General features: G+C 38.1%; 1 protein-coding gene across 1 annotated transcript in view; it reads left to right on the forward strand.

Moving 5' to 3' along the window:
• Positions 1 to 17,955, forward strand: part of SLC12A5 (solute carrier family 12 member 5) — a 1,753,644-nt gene that overhangs the window by 763,072 nt on the left and 972,617 nt on the right. Inside the window, exon 6 of the mRNA XM_044090243.1 lies at positions 15,572 to 15,702. Coding sequence (XP_043946178.1) covers positions 15,572 to 15,702 — 131 coding nt within the window. The remainder of the gene's footprint in view (positions 1 to 15,571; positions 15,703 to 17,955) is intronic.

Consider the following 17,955-nt stretch of genomic DNA (forward strand, 5'->3'; position numbering starts at 1 on the left):
TTAAGGCTTAACCATAAACCAATATATTAATCGTAGGAAACTCCATTGTGACACACACAGATGTGCCTCTTACCAGGCTGGATAAGGAGAAAGTCATAGTAAGTTGTTTGTCAGGTGCCAGAATCTGCCACATCACCCATGCACTCAAGCCCTCAGCAAGTACTGCTATGACTTTGTCATAGTATGTGTTACCTCTCTGGACTATATGAAGAGAGACATGATTGAGCTCACCAAATATGTGTTCCAGGCAGGAATGTCACTAGCCTAAAGCAGCATTCTACCGTCACTCAGAATGATGTCTCAATAAAAAAAATGATATACTTTAGCAAATGGCTTCGTTTCTGGTGTCATTCTAAGGGGATCCAGGTCCCTCTGCTGTCTACCCTGGCACTTCCTCAAAGACTTCCATTATGGGGAGTTCTGCCTGACCCCGCTCACCCAGGCAGGAGTACTCCAGGCCCTGCTGCTGTCTGCCCTAGTGCTTCCTTAAGGACTTCCATTGTGGGGAGCTCAGCCTGACCCCCTCACCCAGGAAGGATCTTGCTCAGCCCTGCCACTGTCTGCCTCTCTCCCCCTTCCAGACTTCCATCCCAAAGGGGGCATGGTCCATACCCCCTCACCCAGGTGAGAGCTGTCCTGTACCAGTCACTTTCCACCTCTCTCTCTCTCCCTTCCAGATTTTCATCAAGACTGACTCCCTCTGGGGTTCCACTTCTACCCAGAAGAGAGAACTCTTTTCCAGGGTTACATATCTCCTAACTGCTGCCAAATCATGCAGTGTCATGCATGCTCTTGGAGCCACTCAGGGGATCTTCACAGCCTCATTAAACTCTGCTGGGCCACAAAGTCTCAGACAGTCCCTCATCCAGACTTCCGTGACATGAGTTCTCCACTTTGCCTTGCACCTAGGGCTTTCAAACCTGGGAGAGGGCACTGGGTCCCCCATCTCTGCACTTTTTGTGGCACATTTCAGTCTCTCACCCCCACGGTGCCAGGCACCGATGAATGTGCATCGCTTCTAGCCTCCTGGCATGTGGCCTCTTGCCTCCTGGGTGGTGCTATTCACAGAGTGGCATCCCCACAGTGCCTGATGAAGGACAGGAGGCCAACATACCTGCCCTGGTGTGAGATGACATGGCTGCCCTATCTCCACTCCCATGGGGGTTGGGAAAATGGGATTGCAGACCTGGCTTCCCAGGGCAGCCCTCAAGTGTCACAGTTTAGGTCCTGTAGCAAAATGGTTACCTTGACCCTGGTTGCAAAAATAATAATACCATACCATTTTCCTCTTTCTTTACATTAACTATATTACATTTCCATTAAAAAACATATTTTATTTTGACAATCCAACATGTCCAGGTTACCTTTAACTACTGTTTTTTTTCTTCCTCAAATACTTTCCAAAAGTAGTCATATTTTTTACTCAAGAGTTGACCTATCAAAATGTCTCCATGAAATTTCATTATCTGTAGTACCCAATACAGATGCAGAAGACATGAATGCACCACAGGATTCAATAAGCCCAAATCACCAGTTTCCACTCTATTATGTAATAATCCCCTCCCTACTTAAAGAAGTTGTCCTAGGTACATATACTGTACTGAAAAAAAAAGTTCTCAAAGCTACTTGTTTTGGTGGTAGGAAAATTGTATAACTACCTTGATAACCTATTTTCCTGAATTGCATAGATATTATCAAATATTTTTTTCCTGAAATAATTTCTGAATGTTTTCCATAACCTATTTACAGCTAAGATTTCTTCAAGAATGTCATCCCACTACTTATCAATAACTTCTTTTCAAACTTTATGCAAAATTTATGCAAACGCTTCTAGCTCTGATAAGCAAAACCAAGTACCCCCTCCTTTAACTGCTACCCCTAGCCCTTTCATTTTTCCTTATTCATTTTAACCTGGCTGCTTTTAACACCTTTATCTTGCTCTAGAGTAGCCTCCACAGTTTGCTCTTAGCTAGTAGCACTGAATAATCTGCATATATTATCAATATATATATTATCAATGGTATAAGAACCCTAGAGTTACATTCCATCTGTGCCTACTCCTTCTTTCTAAAACATTTTAAGTCAGTACCATGGCACATGGGGATAACATCCTGACTGCAGCCCAGCCAACCTGGGTTTAATAGCAACTAAGGTGAATGAGGTGCTGCTAGGAAGGGAAGGGAAGGGCAGTGCATGTTCATCCTAGGGAGAGAAGGCGTGTGCATGTGCACACCTCACAGGTGATCACTGTCAGAAGCTACAAAGGAGATGGTGGGAGTAGAATAGGCAGGTACGTTGAGTCACCACAGAGATGAGAGGCCATATGCCAGCCCCTCCCCATTTTACATATACTCCTGTCATTTATCAGTGTGTAGAAAGAGGGGCGGTGGAGGCTACATCCTAAAAGAAAAAAAATATTCCCAGCCGCAATATGATGCTGTTCCTTTGGAGTCCTTGATCTCCTTACTGGCCCAAGACACAGGGTCGAGTAGAGACGGGGGAGGCTAAGATATGTCCCTAATCCCAGTGAATGAGGAAAAGAGCTGGAAGTAGATGGCAGTCGGCTGCAGGATCCAACAAAATCTTTCTGAAACTTTGTGCTGATGTTGTGTTCATACTCACTCCAAACTACATTTTCCATCATTCATTAGCTTCATCTTTTCATATACTAACATGGTACCTGTTGCTGTGGTAAACTGAACATAGCAATAACCTTTTTCATTTACACCTTATTCCCCTAGTATACACCACACTGTGTATGTGCCACATTGTCACTTGCTTTCTGTGTCACATACAACACCATTATACCCCCCTCATAATGTTTTCTGTTATTTCCTTTGCAATAATTATCATCACACATCAAGATATAGGTACTCCTCTATGACTTAGGAAACCTATACCATGTATTTAAATTTATTGGAAACTCTCACCATCCAACCCAATACCATATTCATGGGCTTTAATTACCTCACTATTAACTGGGAATCCTATATGGCATGAAACGTACAGGCACAGAAATTTCTGGATATTGTAAACAGAAACTCCCTGGAACAGATTGTCAGTACACCAACCAGGGCTGCAACCATACTGGATCTGGTCCTCATTAATATGGGAGAGTGCTACACATCCCCTAGTGTAATGTCTTCCATGGTAAGATTAGACCACAAAATGGTCTCCTTTGAAGTAAAAATAAAACTTGGGCCCCCAACTTCTTCTTTCAGCTTTTCCCAGTTAGGGGTTGCCACAGAAGATCACCAGGCCACTTATGATTGGCAGCAGATTTTATGGTATCGAGTTGCCAACCCAGTACCCAATTTTCAGAGAAGGCACACATACACTCACATACCTACCTACATGTCGATCGCAGGGAAGACATGCAAACTCCGCATAGAAGGCGCTCCAGCCGAGAATCATACCAGAGAGTCTCTTGGTCTGAGGCGACAATGCTAACTGCTGCACCACTGTGGCCAACTTCAAAAAATAACCCTGGAATATTCAGGAACTACTCTAAAGCTAACTTCTTGCTATTAAGTGACAACCTGGCAAAATTCCAAGCCCCCATAAACCCTGAAAACACTACTGCCTATGAAGAACTGTTCACAAAAACTCTATACAAGCAAGTTAATAGCTGCATAGAGGCAGCTGTACCTATCAGGAAAAAGTGCAGAACTTACTCAAAAACAAGCCACCCTGGATGAATCACAAAATCAATAGGATATATAAGAGAAGAAAGAAAATCATGGCAAAAAAATTGGAGGTGCAGCACCCATCAGGATAAAAGCAGTCTCATCAAACTAAACAAACAACTCGGTGTATAAATAAAGTCTACCATAGTGAAATTTGATGTAAATTTGGCTCCCAGGACAAGGTCAACCACAAGGCATTCTTTAGATGTGTCCAAAACCTCAAAGGCAATACACAATTGTGTGCAGAGCTCATTGTTAATGAAGCCACCTATACTGAACCAGAAGATATAGCAAACCTGCCTGATAAATTCAGCTCCAACTTTACACCTCTTTCCCCCTAAACCTTCCCTCAGGAGATACCATAAAATATAACTCCCTGCTTTCACTAGAAAACAGGTCCTTAATGCTCTCTGTAAGGCCAAGAACACTGTATCAATAGGCCCAGATAATATCCCAGAATACCTTTGAAGCAGCATGAAACATGACATATCAGGCCCTCTGGAATTGCTATTTAATTGAAGACACCAAACAGGCTTTGTGCCTCTTGAATGCAGAACAGCAACAGTCATCCCTCAGCACAAAGGTGGGCCATCTACACACCCCGGAAAGTACAGACCCAAAAGTGTCACTAGATATGCAAACCCATGGAAAGAAATATCATGGAAATGATCAGTAATGATATAGTAAACCTCCAGACACTGAACCCAACCCAGTTTGGTTTTGTCAAGGGCAGGTCATGCCTACTCAACCTGGTGGACTTCTTTGAAAAGGTCACCAAAGAAATGGATGAGGGCAAAATGGTTCACACTGCCTACCTTGACCTGGCCAAGGCATTTGACACAATACCTCACTTGGGCATTGTTGACAAACTCAAGATGTTAGGTGCAAACCTGTATGTCACCCTGTGGATAGCCAACTAGCTCATAGACAAGACCAAGGAAGTTAGAACTGGAGAGTCCACCTCTACACAGAACCCAGTCATAAGTGGAGTACCTCAGAGATCAGTCCTTGGTCCACTCCTTTTTGGCATTTTCTTCTCTGAAGTCAAGGCCAATGTCAATGATCTCTGGCTGACAAAATTTGCAGATGACTGCAAATTAGGAGCTGTCATTGAATCCCACACTTACATAAATGTTCTCCGGAAAGGGCTGGCACAGACAAACAATTGGTGCCAAAGCCATGGACTAAAGCTAAATTTCAAGAAATGCATAACAGTATCCTTCAGGAAGTCATCCACCACTGGTAACTATCATATTGACAACATACCCCTTAGAGTTGACCCAGTAATCAGGGACTTAGGGAGACACATAGACAGTAATCTAGCCTTTGACTGTCATGTGTCTACAGTAGTGAGGAAATAATTCTATGTTGCACAACTTATAAACAAAGGTATGGTATCCAGGTCCAAGGAAGTCATTGCTCCACTGTATTCAGCATTCATCAGACATATCATTGAGTACAGTGCCCCCTTTGGTATGTACCTAACCAGGACAGCAATTGGAATGTCCACAGAGGTTCCTCACTAAAAGAATACAGGGCATAAGTAATATGTCCTATGCAGACTGCCTCAAGGCCCTATCCCTGTATTCTGTCTCCTACAGGCTTTTGTGAGGAAATCTATGCCTGGCATACAGGGCATTGTCAGACCCCACTCTGATGGACCTCCTGCATATCCACAAAACAAACAGTACAAGAATTATCCATTCTAAAGACTTAAACCTTGCCTGTGATATAAATGCGACCTGCTAGAGAGATAGGTATGTATCCCAGAGACTAGCCCATTTATGAAACAGGCCCCCCCCCATCTATGTGAAGCTCCCTAATCCAATTCAAGTGCAACTTGGATAATTGGATGGGAAAATGGAAATTCATCCCTGGTTTGGCACCTATGTCTCTGATGCAAACAGGTAACCTGTAAATTGTTCATCTCCCAGGCCCCTGCTTACACTTATCAAGGGTATCAAAACTTGTCAGAGATTTGGGATACATGGCTAGGCTTAAAAATGCCTTTGTGGTCATTAGCCTAATCCAAGTGAATGTCCCCCATCATTGTCAGTGTTAAGGATAAAGGCTCCTTGACTACTGACCCAGAGAAGGCATTTCACAACAAACTTGTTTTTTTCAAATAAATATGTCCTTTTATACCTGCGCAAGCATATAGCACTGAAACTCTGTATATGCTTTTCTAAATTTCGCATCACAAATAGGCATCCTAATCTTTATGTAAAATTACTCAAAATCTGTACCTACCAATTATAGCAAATAACTGCAACCTCTGAACATACCAAGAGAAAGCTCGCAGTACTCCTCCCCACACACACACACACACAATCTGTCATGCTACAACCTTCATTCATCCAGTGTCACAAATGAGAATGTGACTCTATATCTCATGTTGTCGAATTTGATTTTGACTAATAATGAATTTTTATATGATGGAAAATACTTTCTTCAGAAAAATGGTGTAGCCATGGGTACACCCTGTGCGAATTCCTGTGGGAATTTAGTAATGGCATTTTGGGAAAGTACATATATTATGACTGACAAATTATTGGTTCAGTTAGTACCATTCTGCACGAGATTTGTTGATGATGTTTTTTATTATGGCATGGGACTGAACAACAACTTATTGACTATATTTCATATTTAAATAGTACTACAAGTTTTCTGAGATTCACTGGCACTTGGTCAAAAGAAGGTATTGACTTTCTAGATGTTAAGATCACTAGGAATATGGATGGGATCTCCACAACATTTATCAAAAGGAATGCAAAAAGAATAACCTTTTACACAGAGGGAGTATGCAGGCTCCTGATATCTATAGAAATATAGTACAAGGAGAAGTTTTGAGAATTTCTCACCTAACTAGCACCGATGATGATTGCGAGATGGCTTTAGATAGGTTACAACATAATTTCCTTCAGAGAGGCTATAAATCTGAAGAATGTTCTACAACCAGACTTAAGGAGAAGGCAGACCATATAGGGAAGGGGAGACCTTTTTTTAGGGATCGTAATTTAGACACTAACTCCACTAGAGTTTCTAATCTTGAGGTTCCTTCTAAAAACAAATACAGAATGGTCATCCCCTACACTAGGAACAATATGAAGTGAAAAAAGTTATCAATAAGAATTGTAAGATTCTGTCAGCAGATGATAGACTTAAACAAACAGTAGGAGAAATACCTATTTTTTCCTACAAGAATAACAAGTCCTTACAGAGGTTATTATGTAATGAAACTGATAGAAAAAGTAGTCAACAATTCCAGAGAAAGGGCACATTTCCTTGCAGAAGATGTAATTTTTGTTCATACATTTGAGATAGACAGATGTTTGTTCACCCAACCACAGCTAAGGAATATGAATTTCATTTTTACGCTGACTACAGAAGTAAAAATTTAATCTACCTAGCCTGTTGTGTTAAATGTCCAGCATTTTATGTTGGAAAGATGAATCGTACTCTACGAGAATGTATTTGAGAGTATATATATATGCCATAAATTTATTTATTTATTTATTTATTTATTTATTTGCAGTTGGTTTACCAGGATAGTCCATTGGGCCAAAAAGAACCCATTTTCAATGGAGTCCTGGGGAGAAAAGCTCCAAAAACAGACAAACTAGGTACATACAAAAGACTGCTAATAATAATTATACAAAAGTAAAGATACAACATTTGAGTTCAGAAATATAGAAATATAGATTTTCTATATTGGATAGTCTGAATTTTTGTTTAAGCATATATAGAATGTCTTTTCAAGTTGTTTTTAAATAAGTAGGATGAGACCAATGCTATAGCTAGGCATATATATTGAATGAGGGGACAACATATAAGTTTAAGTTTATGGTTTTAGAGCTGACCTATAGGAGTCCATGCTTAGGTAACATTAAGAACTTCAAGGAGAAAGTAGAAACAAAATGGATTATTAGGCTTCAAGCAGACAGGTCTTATGGTCTTAATGACAGGGTGTCGATAAAATCATTTTTGATAGACATATCCTTGAATAAATTAATAAATAATCTATACATATATTTTTTAAATTAATGTTTTATTTGTTTTCACATATTGAGATTTTTTTCATGATTTTACATGTGTTTTATGTCCAATTATTTTCTGTTTATTGTTTTCCTTTAAGTGATTTGGCAACATGTAGTTAGTTTTATATCAGTCCCACTTTAAGGCTAAACTAGATGACATGAATGATTTTATATAATTGGATAGTCTGAATTTTTGTTTAAGCATATATAGAATGTCTTTTCAAGTTGTTTTTAAAATCTGAAGAAGCGTCACTTATAGATGTGGAAGCGCTTATTTGTTTTAAATAAAATGCCCTCGCTTTAACAGTTTCACCAGTGTGCTTTGTTTGTATTCGCACCTGTTGCTTTTGAATTTGGTTTTATTTTTCTTGTGGAGCACTTAATTCTTGGGGCTATTCGTTACTTTTTTTCTGACATTAGTTTTCACTGTTGATATTTAATGCCTATATAATCATTGATTTTCTTAGTTTCAGTGACATGCACATGTATTTATTTTCCTGAGCTTCCTGTACACTAACTACCCTGCCCCCATTCTGCTATCTTCTGTGGCCACATTTCCACTCATGACCGTCCCTTATACTGTCCTAATATTATAAGCATTAAAGGGACATTTTCCTCTTCATTTTCTATTTCAGCATTCTTCTTCTTCTGACCTTCTCTCATTGCAGTATTATTTTGCTAATTTGTAATTATTGTTTCTATCCCTTTTCCTTGAACATATGCACATGTTGGTCATCCTGTTCTCAAAGTATATATCCTAAATGAATGTCCTTTTTTTTGTCACACTCACCCTCCAAATATATATGATGGAATTACAAATATAACATGCTTTCCATTGACATCAATAGTGCCCCTGATTCAGTTTACATTTATTTTATTTGGTACATGTTTAATCTTGCTATCACTCACTTTTACTGATATCCAAATTCCCCATTTTCAGTTCAGACATGTTTCTCACCTTTAGCCTTTTTAACTGAATGCACATTGAATTTTTCTGCAGAAAATTCTATCAGATCTTTTTCTTCAACAGTATCAGTCCTGATCTGTCTTCTTTTTAAACTTCTTTTTAATGGCACAGAAGTATATCCAGAGATGGCAAACATTTTTCTTTTTCTTTAGTAGCTAGTAACAAAAACGTTTCCAATAACTGAAAATATTTGAAAGTCACATCACAGAATTCCTCCTGTTCCAAATGAATAAATATCATATTATTTGAAGCCTAAGAGTGCAAAAATATTATTTCACACAAAATATCTTTTTACAGAGTGTTGTCAGGTTCTTTGTTACCCTAAATCAGGCCTATTTTTGTTTTGAGTCCATGATAGGAGTTGCAGTACTTACAATTTGCTTTTTTCCTCTATCTGATAAAATACTTACATGTTCAGTAGAAACAATCAAAACAGTTCCCACAGAAGATGCACATATTGATTTATCCTTTTGACTTTTATCTACCTCCATAACCACTGGAAGGGTCTATATTATTTCAGCAAATGCTTAAAATAGCAAATGCTGTTTAATAGACCCAATAAAGTTGAAATCCCTAACTCCCGAACATACAGAACAGCGATTTTTTTTTTCCCAGGGAAATAAAATCACTGGGCCATGTTCAGGACTTTGCCGTTTCCTCCACTGTAGTGTAATCCTGGAGTTGATATATCTAAGTTTGGGAGTTGTGGGGGGTGAAGCCCCCCACTTTATTTTGTGTTTGATTTTTTTTTTTTTTTTTTTACGGATCAGCGATTTTTTTCCTTGGGGAAAAATTGCTGTTCCACATGTTCGGGATTTATGGAATTTGACTTTATTAGGTTGATTAAACAGAGTTCGCAATTTTAAACATTCTCTAAAATAATATAGACCCCCACTGGAACCTAACCTTCTGCCTGATTTAAAGTTTCTTGTATACATCACTCAGCTTCACCCAGGACAGAGCAGTATCATCTTCCAGTCCATTCTCCTGCATTCCACACTTTAGTGTTTCATTGAGTACATCGTCAGACATCCCCAGTATTTCAGTAGTGTGCTAATTGTGTAAATCCTTGCCTTCTGAAACTCTTTGTACATTCGAATTACCAGTGTCACACAGCATAGTATCAGACTTCTTGCTTGCAGCCATCTTTTCCCACAGTCTGCACACTCTGACTCCATCCTCTGGTTGAAAAGAAAAGGAAAGTTTCCCTAATGCCCCAGGTAAACTTCTTTTAATCAGTACAGTCACCCTATAAAGTCTCCTCTAGAAATGAGTCCTCCCACGTAATGGGAAAAAATAACCCAGAGTGAAACAGTTTTTTGCTTTTCTTCTTCCAAGTACGAGACTAGAAAGTGTCCTAAAATGTAATGACTAACTAAGTTTAATCTAGCTAATTTGTTACAACTTTTTCACCGAACTTTAGCAAAATGAATCAAGTCAGAAACCTGTAAGTGGTCAAACAGTCAGAGGTTAAAGGAAACTTTTTGTAGGGAAGATAGTGCTTGAGAATCTGTTTTATAGATTGTGGAAAAATGCAATGTTTCTTGTTTCTCTTGACATTCTGACTATTGTAGCAGTCGCAAGGCCTGACATGTCAAGGCAGCCCATACTGGTTTATGTGGAACTGGAATTCAGTCTACACTAACTGAACATTATGTCATCAACAAATAAGGCTAAAAATTATCTGCTTAGAGTACAGTTGTATCTGTTTTAGACTCTGCTTATAATACTGCTGTCTATAGAAAATTCCAGTATGTAATCATAACATTGGTAGAGCTCCCAGTGTCTGGAATTAAAAAAGGTGGTTATTTATTTTTTATTATTTTGTTTTAAGTACTTTATTAATAGATACTAAAATCATGACTTATTAAACGTGATAGTATTATGAACTGATATATTATCATTACTCTAGTAAGAAGAAAAAATAGGGGAGGGGAATGGATGTCAAATAAAAAGAAATTAGTGTGACAAAAAAAATCAAGATTACAAATGTATATAAAAGGGCAGAAGTGTCAAAGACTTAGAGAAATACTGTTTATAAAAGAGCAAGTGAAGATGTAGAAAATAAAATCAATGAACAGAAAAAAATATAATGAAACATCATTAAAAATGAAACAAACAGAGTAAGCTGTTCTTACAGGCTGGCATTAAAGGCCATGTCAAGCAAATATGACTTTATGGACCAATTAAAAGAGGACAATGTGACAGTCTGCTTAAGCCATCAGTTATTAACCAGAAAGGTAGGAGGTGAAATAATCTAGCACAGCAGATGAAATGCCACAGTAGTTGACATTTTTTTTCTTTTTATGCTGTTTTCTAAAATTCTACTTCCACACACTGATAATATCTATAGTTTTATGTGCCAGTCTCATTCCCTTATATTTTTCTGCTAATAGAATACATGATCATAAATTATTTTATGCTATTGCATTTAAATAAGTCATAATTTTTAACAGTAATTAATAAAGTAGCATTTCAGACAAAATGTAAACAGATTAATAGTCAGAATTCTGTAAGTGGATGGATAAAATACTCTTCAGGACTAGAACAAAAATGTTGATGTCTATCCATAAGGAGATCATTGACTATCATTATAAGGACAGCCTTATTGCAATGGCAAGAGACAAATAGACTGATGTGGGCTTGCGTACAAATTAAGGAGCACATAAAAGACCTTGATAATTTACCCAAGAAGCCTGACTAGCTATAACTTTTAAGTGTAGCCATCAATGGATTTGTGGTTCAGTTTGGTTAGGCTGCTTTGTGGTGCATTTCCTTGCTATGCACTGCTACTGGATCAGCCAGTTCTAATCAGATTTCACCACTCTGCTAGTCCCAAAGACATCAGGACATTTTTTTTATTCAATTCAATTCCATTGGTGTGATTTTAAAGTGCATTCACTGCTAGTATGTTAATATGGTTAATTACACCAACTAATATTCTTTCTTGACACACCTTTTGACTCTTTTCATAGAGAGAAGGAACTGCTGGTATTAGAGCATTCTCTTTGCACCAGACAATATTTTTTTGTCATTTTTCACTGACTATGACTTTTTAAGTGTAGCTTTTAAGTTGTGCTGCACAGCAGGACCTTTCCCTCTATTTTGTTGGGCTGCATTTCTTTGTTACATATTACTATTTGATTCGTTTATTGATTGATTGATTGATTGATTGATTGATTGATTGATCGATTAGTTGTAATTGGTTTTGAACTTGTTTGCACTATATTCAGCAGATGATCTCTTTGCACTATATAGACACAACTAGTTTGTATTAAAGTATTTATAACTCTTAGCTAAGGTTCCATATATTTTACTTTTGTTCCTGTCTTAGCATACATAGTTGCTAAGGGTTGCTACTGATAGCTCAGCTTGACTCTAGGCTTCTCCAAGTTGCATTTTTGCTGCTGTTTGTTTATATGACCTCATTGTTCCTTTTAGCTTATCTGCCTTACCTTGCATGCTGATGCTACTAGTTGTTTCTAAAACTGGCTTTGCTTGCAGGTCTGTTGCTCAAATTGTTATTGTTGCTATAGCAGCTTCTTGCTGTTCCCATACCAGTTTAGCCATCATTAGCAGTTCTCAGTATCTACATTTCCTTCTTATATAGACATGCCATTCAGCTTAACTATATTTGGCTGCATCCAAGCATATGGAAATAGAGTATGATAAATCCTGGAAGCATTTATTTTGTGGCACCTATGCCTATTGACACCTTGAAATGTATTTTGTGGCATCTTAAAAGCAATAATTGTGTGTCATTTGAGCCTATATACTCTTTGAAATATGTGTTTTTATGGCTTTTAGCCAAATCTCTTGATTTTTATTAGTGACAATCAAGCCTTGAAGTGTGCGGTGTATGGCATGCAAACCAGTCTCTAGTCATACTGTTGGTAGTATCTCAGCCTGCTATTCTAGAGTATGCTGTGTGCAGTTTTTACTCGCTCTTCGGTCCTTGTTCTATTGTTATTGTATTGAATTGATGTATTGCTCATTTACTGTTATTAATTGTGCATTGCACCATATTATAGTTTTGTAGAAGTGTTGGATCTTTCTGTATCTAATTCCTACTACCGCTTTGCTCTCATACACTTGTTTTTTTACTAAATGTCTGTGCTGTTCCAAACTCGGATTAGACTGTGTTGTATAATTCACTCTCTGGTGGTTCGAGTAGTTGTTGTATCAATTAGCACATCTTTGCCCCTCCTGATATATCTCCTCCTACCTAGTGTCTCTTCTTTGCATGCTGTGCCTAAATTGGTACAATACAGTATTTTTGCTGTCAGTAACTCAGCCCACTTGGCACACACAAAAGTCCAGTCTACCCTTATAGCTACAATTGTTAGCCTCATTGCACTTTGTATTCTGAAGCAGAGTAGGAACTACCTAAGGATCACTGACAGTCAGCTACTGCTGGACCAATGTGGCATGATTTGTGAGAGAAATAATCATCTATTTATATAACCTGGAGGCCACCCTCTCACTTACACAGATTGTGCATAAGCAACATATAAACTTGCCCGTATCTCCCTCTACAAGATGGCACTAAACCAGCATGTGCTAAGCTTAACAAAAGAAACACTTTCCAAACCTCATGGAATCCAGACCAAAGGACCTTGGCAGCAATCCACTAATTCAGCTCCACCATATTCAAGTAACAAATCGAGTCATCTGGCTGCAGACTGCAATTCTTCCACTGCCTTTAAGTCTGCACATCCAAGAAGAAATGTCCTACTAATTGGTCATTCCACAGTCAGACACAGTAACTCAATACTCACTAGGATAATCAAAGACGTGACAACAGTTAGCTGTCTTTTTATTGCCTGTATAATTTATGTCACAGGGGCCCTACATTTCCTTAAACAAGTCAAGTGTGAATATTATCTGGTAGTGGTGACGCATGTAAGTTTACAACATCAGGTTAGAACAAAGGGCATTTTATTGGCAATAGGTCCTTAGTGCTATCTGCCCCCCCAGTCTGAGTGACCAGACAAACATGAAATGCATTGCAAAATTGAGGCCACTAAAGTAAAGAAGATAACCCCCACACCTATATACTCATACGTTTATTAAGTTGTTTTATGCACATGTATTGATATATATCTATATATATCTATATATCTATATCTATATATATATATTGTTTACTATCATGTCCACAAAGTGCCTTCCATCATAGATGGCAACATCAAAAGGCAGTTTTCCAAGTGGCTAGACCTTGAACGGAAAGTCAGCGAACCACATCATCAAACATCAAATGGAACATGTAGTTTAATGTCCACATTTCCAAAACAGTGAATGTCGAGCCATCGTTATTAACATGGTTCAACAAGGGGGCAGAACAACATTTTTATTTTCAGCATACCAGTTCGGCAATGTGAGCATTAGATGGAAGGCACTTTGTTAACATAATAGTAAACCTATATATATATATATATATATATATATATATATATATATATATATATATATATATATATATATGTGTGTGTGTGTGTGTGTGTGTATTAAGATATAGATATATAGATATATCAGTATCCATATTTTAATGCATACTACTAATATATTCCATACATTTCTTTTGTAGTTGGTGCTATTAGGAATCTTTAGAGATACTGAGTTGATTTAATGGACACATTTTTATTGTTTTAATTGTGTCACGTAATAGTTGTGAAGTTATTAAAAGGTGAATTAATTGTGATGTTGCATTGATCAAGTCTCATATTTTTGAGATAAACACACTTAAAGAATTAAAGTATTCTATATTTTATTTCTGTAGTTTCTGGTATTTTCATCTTTATTTTTAACAGCCTTGTGTCTAAATCACCCTGGTTTGAAGTATTAGTTGCACTTTGTATATATATAATGTAAAGACCAGTCGTTCTATTCCTGTTTTGTTTTGGGAAAATAACTTTTATTTGATGGTCTGATGGCCAGTAATGTGCATTTTGCCAAAATTCACAGTGTTTGATTTGCCAGAAATTATTAAAAGGATGCCACTTTCCCTAAGGTATAGTGATGTCAGAGTCATTTATGCATCATATGGGGGTACAGAAAGTAAGACTCCATATCTGGGTGGTGGGGAGTACATTGCCAGTATGGATAAAGAATGCTTTTGCTCTCCATATAAGCTTTAGGCTTTCATTCAGAAGTACAATTCAATTAAAAGTGTGGCAGTCAGATGTCTTAGGTTCCTTTGAGTCATATAAAATCAAAGATATCAAAGTAACAGGTCTCTCTTTTGATTATGTTGAGGGTATTACTGTGGCTACTTTTAATCTGCATTTAGTTAAGAACAAGAATAGAACTGTTTTTGACTGGTGTTGTCATCCAAGTCCTGTCATACAGAGCACTTAAAGGTGTGCTTCTAACCCAGTGATTTACTTTCAGTACATACCGCCTCTTGAATTGCATGTCTACTCAAGTAAGTGCCTAACTTTAAGATGGATACTAGTCCTGTCTTTCAAATGACATCTGGATCTTTTGCTGCATTGCATGATGCTTTACTGTACAGCACATGCAACACACGGTCAAAATACCTTCACAGTGTATTTAACCACGTCTTTTTATTGTGCAATGATCTAGGCCAGAATCATGTATGTCACCTAATTTAACAGCCATGCACTTTACACTGAGTTATGTGTATTTGTTGGATGTACAACACATATTTCATTTAAATCTCTTTTGCAATAACTACAGGTAAGCTAAAAGGAAGGAAGAAAGTGGATAACACTATGTCTATGAAATGTCTCAGAAACTTTCTGTGTAATCCCAGCTTGAATTCACTATAAAAGTACTTGGCTCATCATCTGTTTTCAGCAGCTGACTATCCCAGTCCCTGCATTACTGACTATCTTTCTCTCCTTCCCTCCTCATTGTAGCTGGCGGTTCTTATTACATGATCTCTCGCTCACTAGGGCCTGAGTTTGGAGGAGCAGTGGGGCTGTGTTTCTATCTGGGCACTACCTTTGCTGGCGCTATGTACATCCTGGGAACCATTGAAATACTTCTGGTAAGTAATGTAGATGCTCAAAAAAGAGCACTCAGCAGGAAAATGAAGACTTTGTCAGACAAACAGCTGAAGTGTAATAAACTGCAAAACTCATCAGCAAGGCCTTCCTTGGTCCATCTGATTCATCTATATCTAGATCTTAATTCATATCTGAACTGCTTAGCTGTAGAATTCTTTGTACTTGTCTGAAGAGCTGTTAGTGCATTCACTGCCTTGTGTCATTTGCTATTGTGATATGTATTTATAGCATGTCTGTGAGATAAACCAGTCTTGAAGACAACCATCCACACCCAGTGTTTTTTGTTTTCAAAAACAAATCAGGTGCAACTGTGAATACAAGATAATACTGTATTTTGAAGCAAGAGACATTTGTTTGTCGATGATGTCCTCATTCTGGGATGGCAGCTGCTCTCCTATGCACACTTGAGTAATCTGCTTCTAGGGCTAGTCTCCGATTTGGTGCTCCACCTCTTCCCCACCAGAAAAGTTTTCCTTGTAATTCTGGAATTCCCAGCCAGATTTCTTCCCTTTCACCTCTTCATTAAAAAATAAAAAAAAAAAAGGCTGATTCACTGATGTCAGTAATCTGTACTCGTCCTGTAATAAGGGGAAGCGCTAGGTAATGCCCTCAATCTGTATTGCTGTGCACATTTAAGTGCACACAGAAAATAAAGCAAACAAACAAAAAAATAACCTGCTAGTCATATCCCCTAACACATTGTGCCTGGGGTGGCTGCCCCCTTCTCCCCTCCCAAGCTACACTTCTAGTAGCTGAGATTGAAGTGACTGGGATGAAGATCAGCATCTCCAAATCAGATGTTGTGGTTCTCTGCAAGTCTGAGGAGCAAATACCTCATTTGGAGAAGCTTAAATATGTCATGGTCTTGTTTAAGAGTGAGGTTAGGGAGAATCAGGAGGTTAACTACCGTGTGAGTACAGTGATAACAGTTCTGCAGGCATTGCACTAACTGTGATAGTGAAGAGAATTGAGTCATACAGCAGAGCTGTCAGTTTATTTTCCATTCCTCCACTATGGCCATGAGCTATGGACACTGACCAAAAGGATTAGGTTATAAGTATAAGCTATAGAAGTGAAGTGCCCTTCCAGGGTATTTGGGTTCACTTTCAATGACAGAATAAGGTGATGAGAGGATCTTAGAGTACAGTCACTCCTTCTTGGTATTGACAGTAGGTAGTGCATGTGTCCCCTGGACAATTTTCACAGGCGGTATACCAGAGTTTGGTCACTATGACAATGTGTCTGAGCAGATCTAGCACACATTGAAGTAATTGCATCTCTCAGCTTGTTTGGGGATGTCACAGGATAAATTGGAGACTCTTGCTGAGAGATTAAGAAGTCTAGTCTGCACTGCCCAGCTTCCTATCACTGTGACTGCCTCCAAGGCAGGTGGTTCGTAAAACTCTATGAATGATGATGATGATGATGTTAAGATGCATTAAACAACAACATTACCCAGTTGTGTCACTGGCATTCTGTCATCACTGCAGTAGTTTTTTTTCACTCTTCATGTCTGTTAGATTTTGTTTATATGGTAAGTTCAACAAGCATAAAGGTCCATTTTCAGATAGTGGTTGTGTACAGAACATGACACATTTATAAATGCAAAAAAAATTGAAATAAAATACAATATGCTTCATTGTCTTGACCGTTACCACAAACTGAGTATTTCTTATCAGCAAGTCAATTGCAGACTTTAGCAATGAGTTACGAACAGTAGCAACACAGTAATCACATTTTTCACCAAGAAAGTTATGCAGTGACTATCTGAAAAACGACATTTGTAGATTGAATAGGTTATTGATCTCTGATCTTTCTTTAGAGCTGTTTCACACCACACATCTTGCTTTTTGTTATTCAACCTTTCTAAATACCTGTCAACCTCTTAGCGCAAGATATCTGGATAAAACAAAGGGTGAGAGACAAAGGCCCAAAAAATAGGGTTGGGTTTTAAAATTTGCTCTTGCAAACTTAGAACATAGCTAGAATAACAGGATTTATGCTAGCATGCATTTTTGAAGGCTATAAAGTCTGAATCTCAAGTGTATATCATTATTGAGTGACTTTAGTCCTCAATAATTACCACAAACTCACACATTTTTTGAGGAACTGACCAAAAATATGAGGCAAAAATGTGTTCATTCTGTGAAAATCTTAACAGTTTGAGGTATCCAGTCGCGGAAACTGCTCAGAAGACAGCAACGTTGTAAAGATTAGACTAGCAAGATGGTGCA

Source organism: Protopterus annectens, chromosome 12.part0 (assembly GCF_019279795.1).
Source record: "Protopterus annectens isolate FY-2018-M chromosome 12.part0, PAN1.0, whole genome shotgun sequence".
Taxonomy (NCBI): Eukaryota; Metazoa; Chordata; order Ceratodontiformes; family Protopteridae; genus Protopterus; species Protopterus annectens.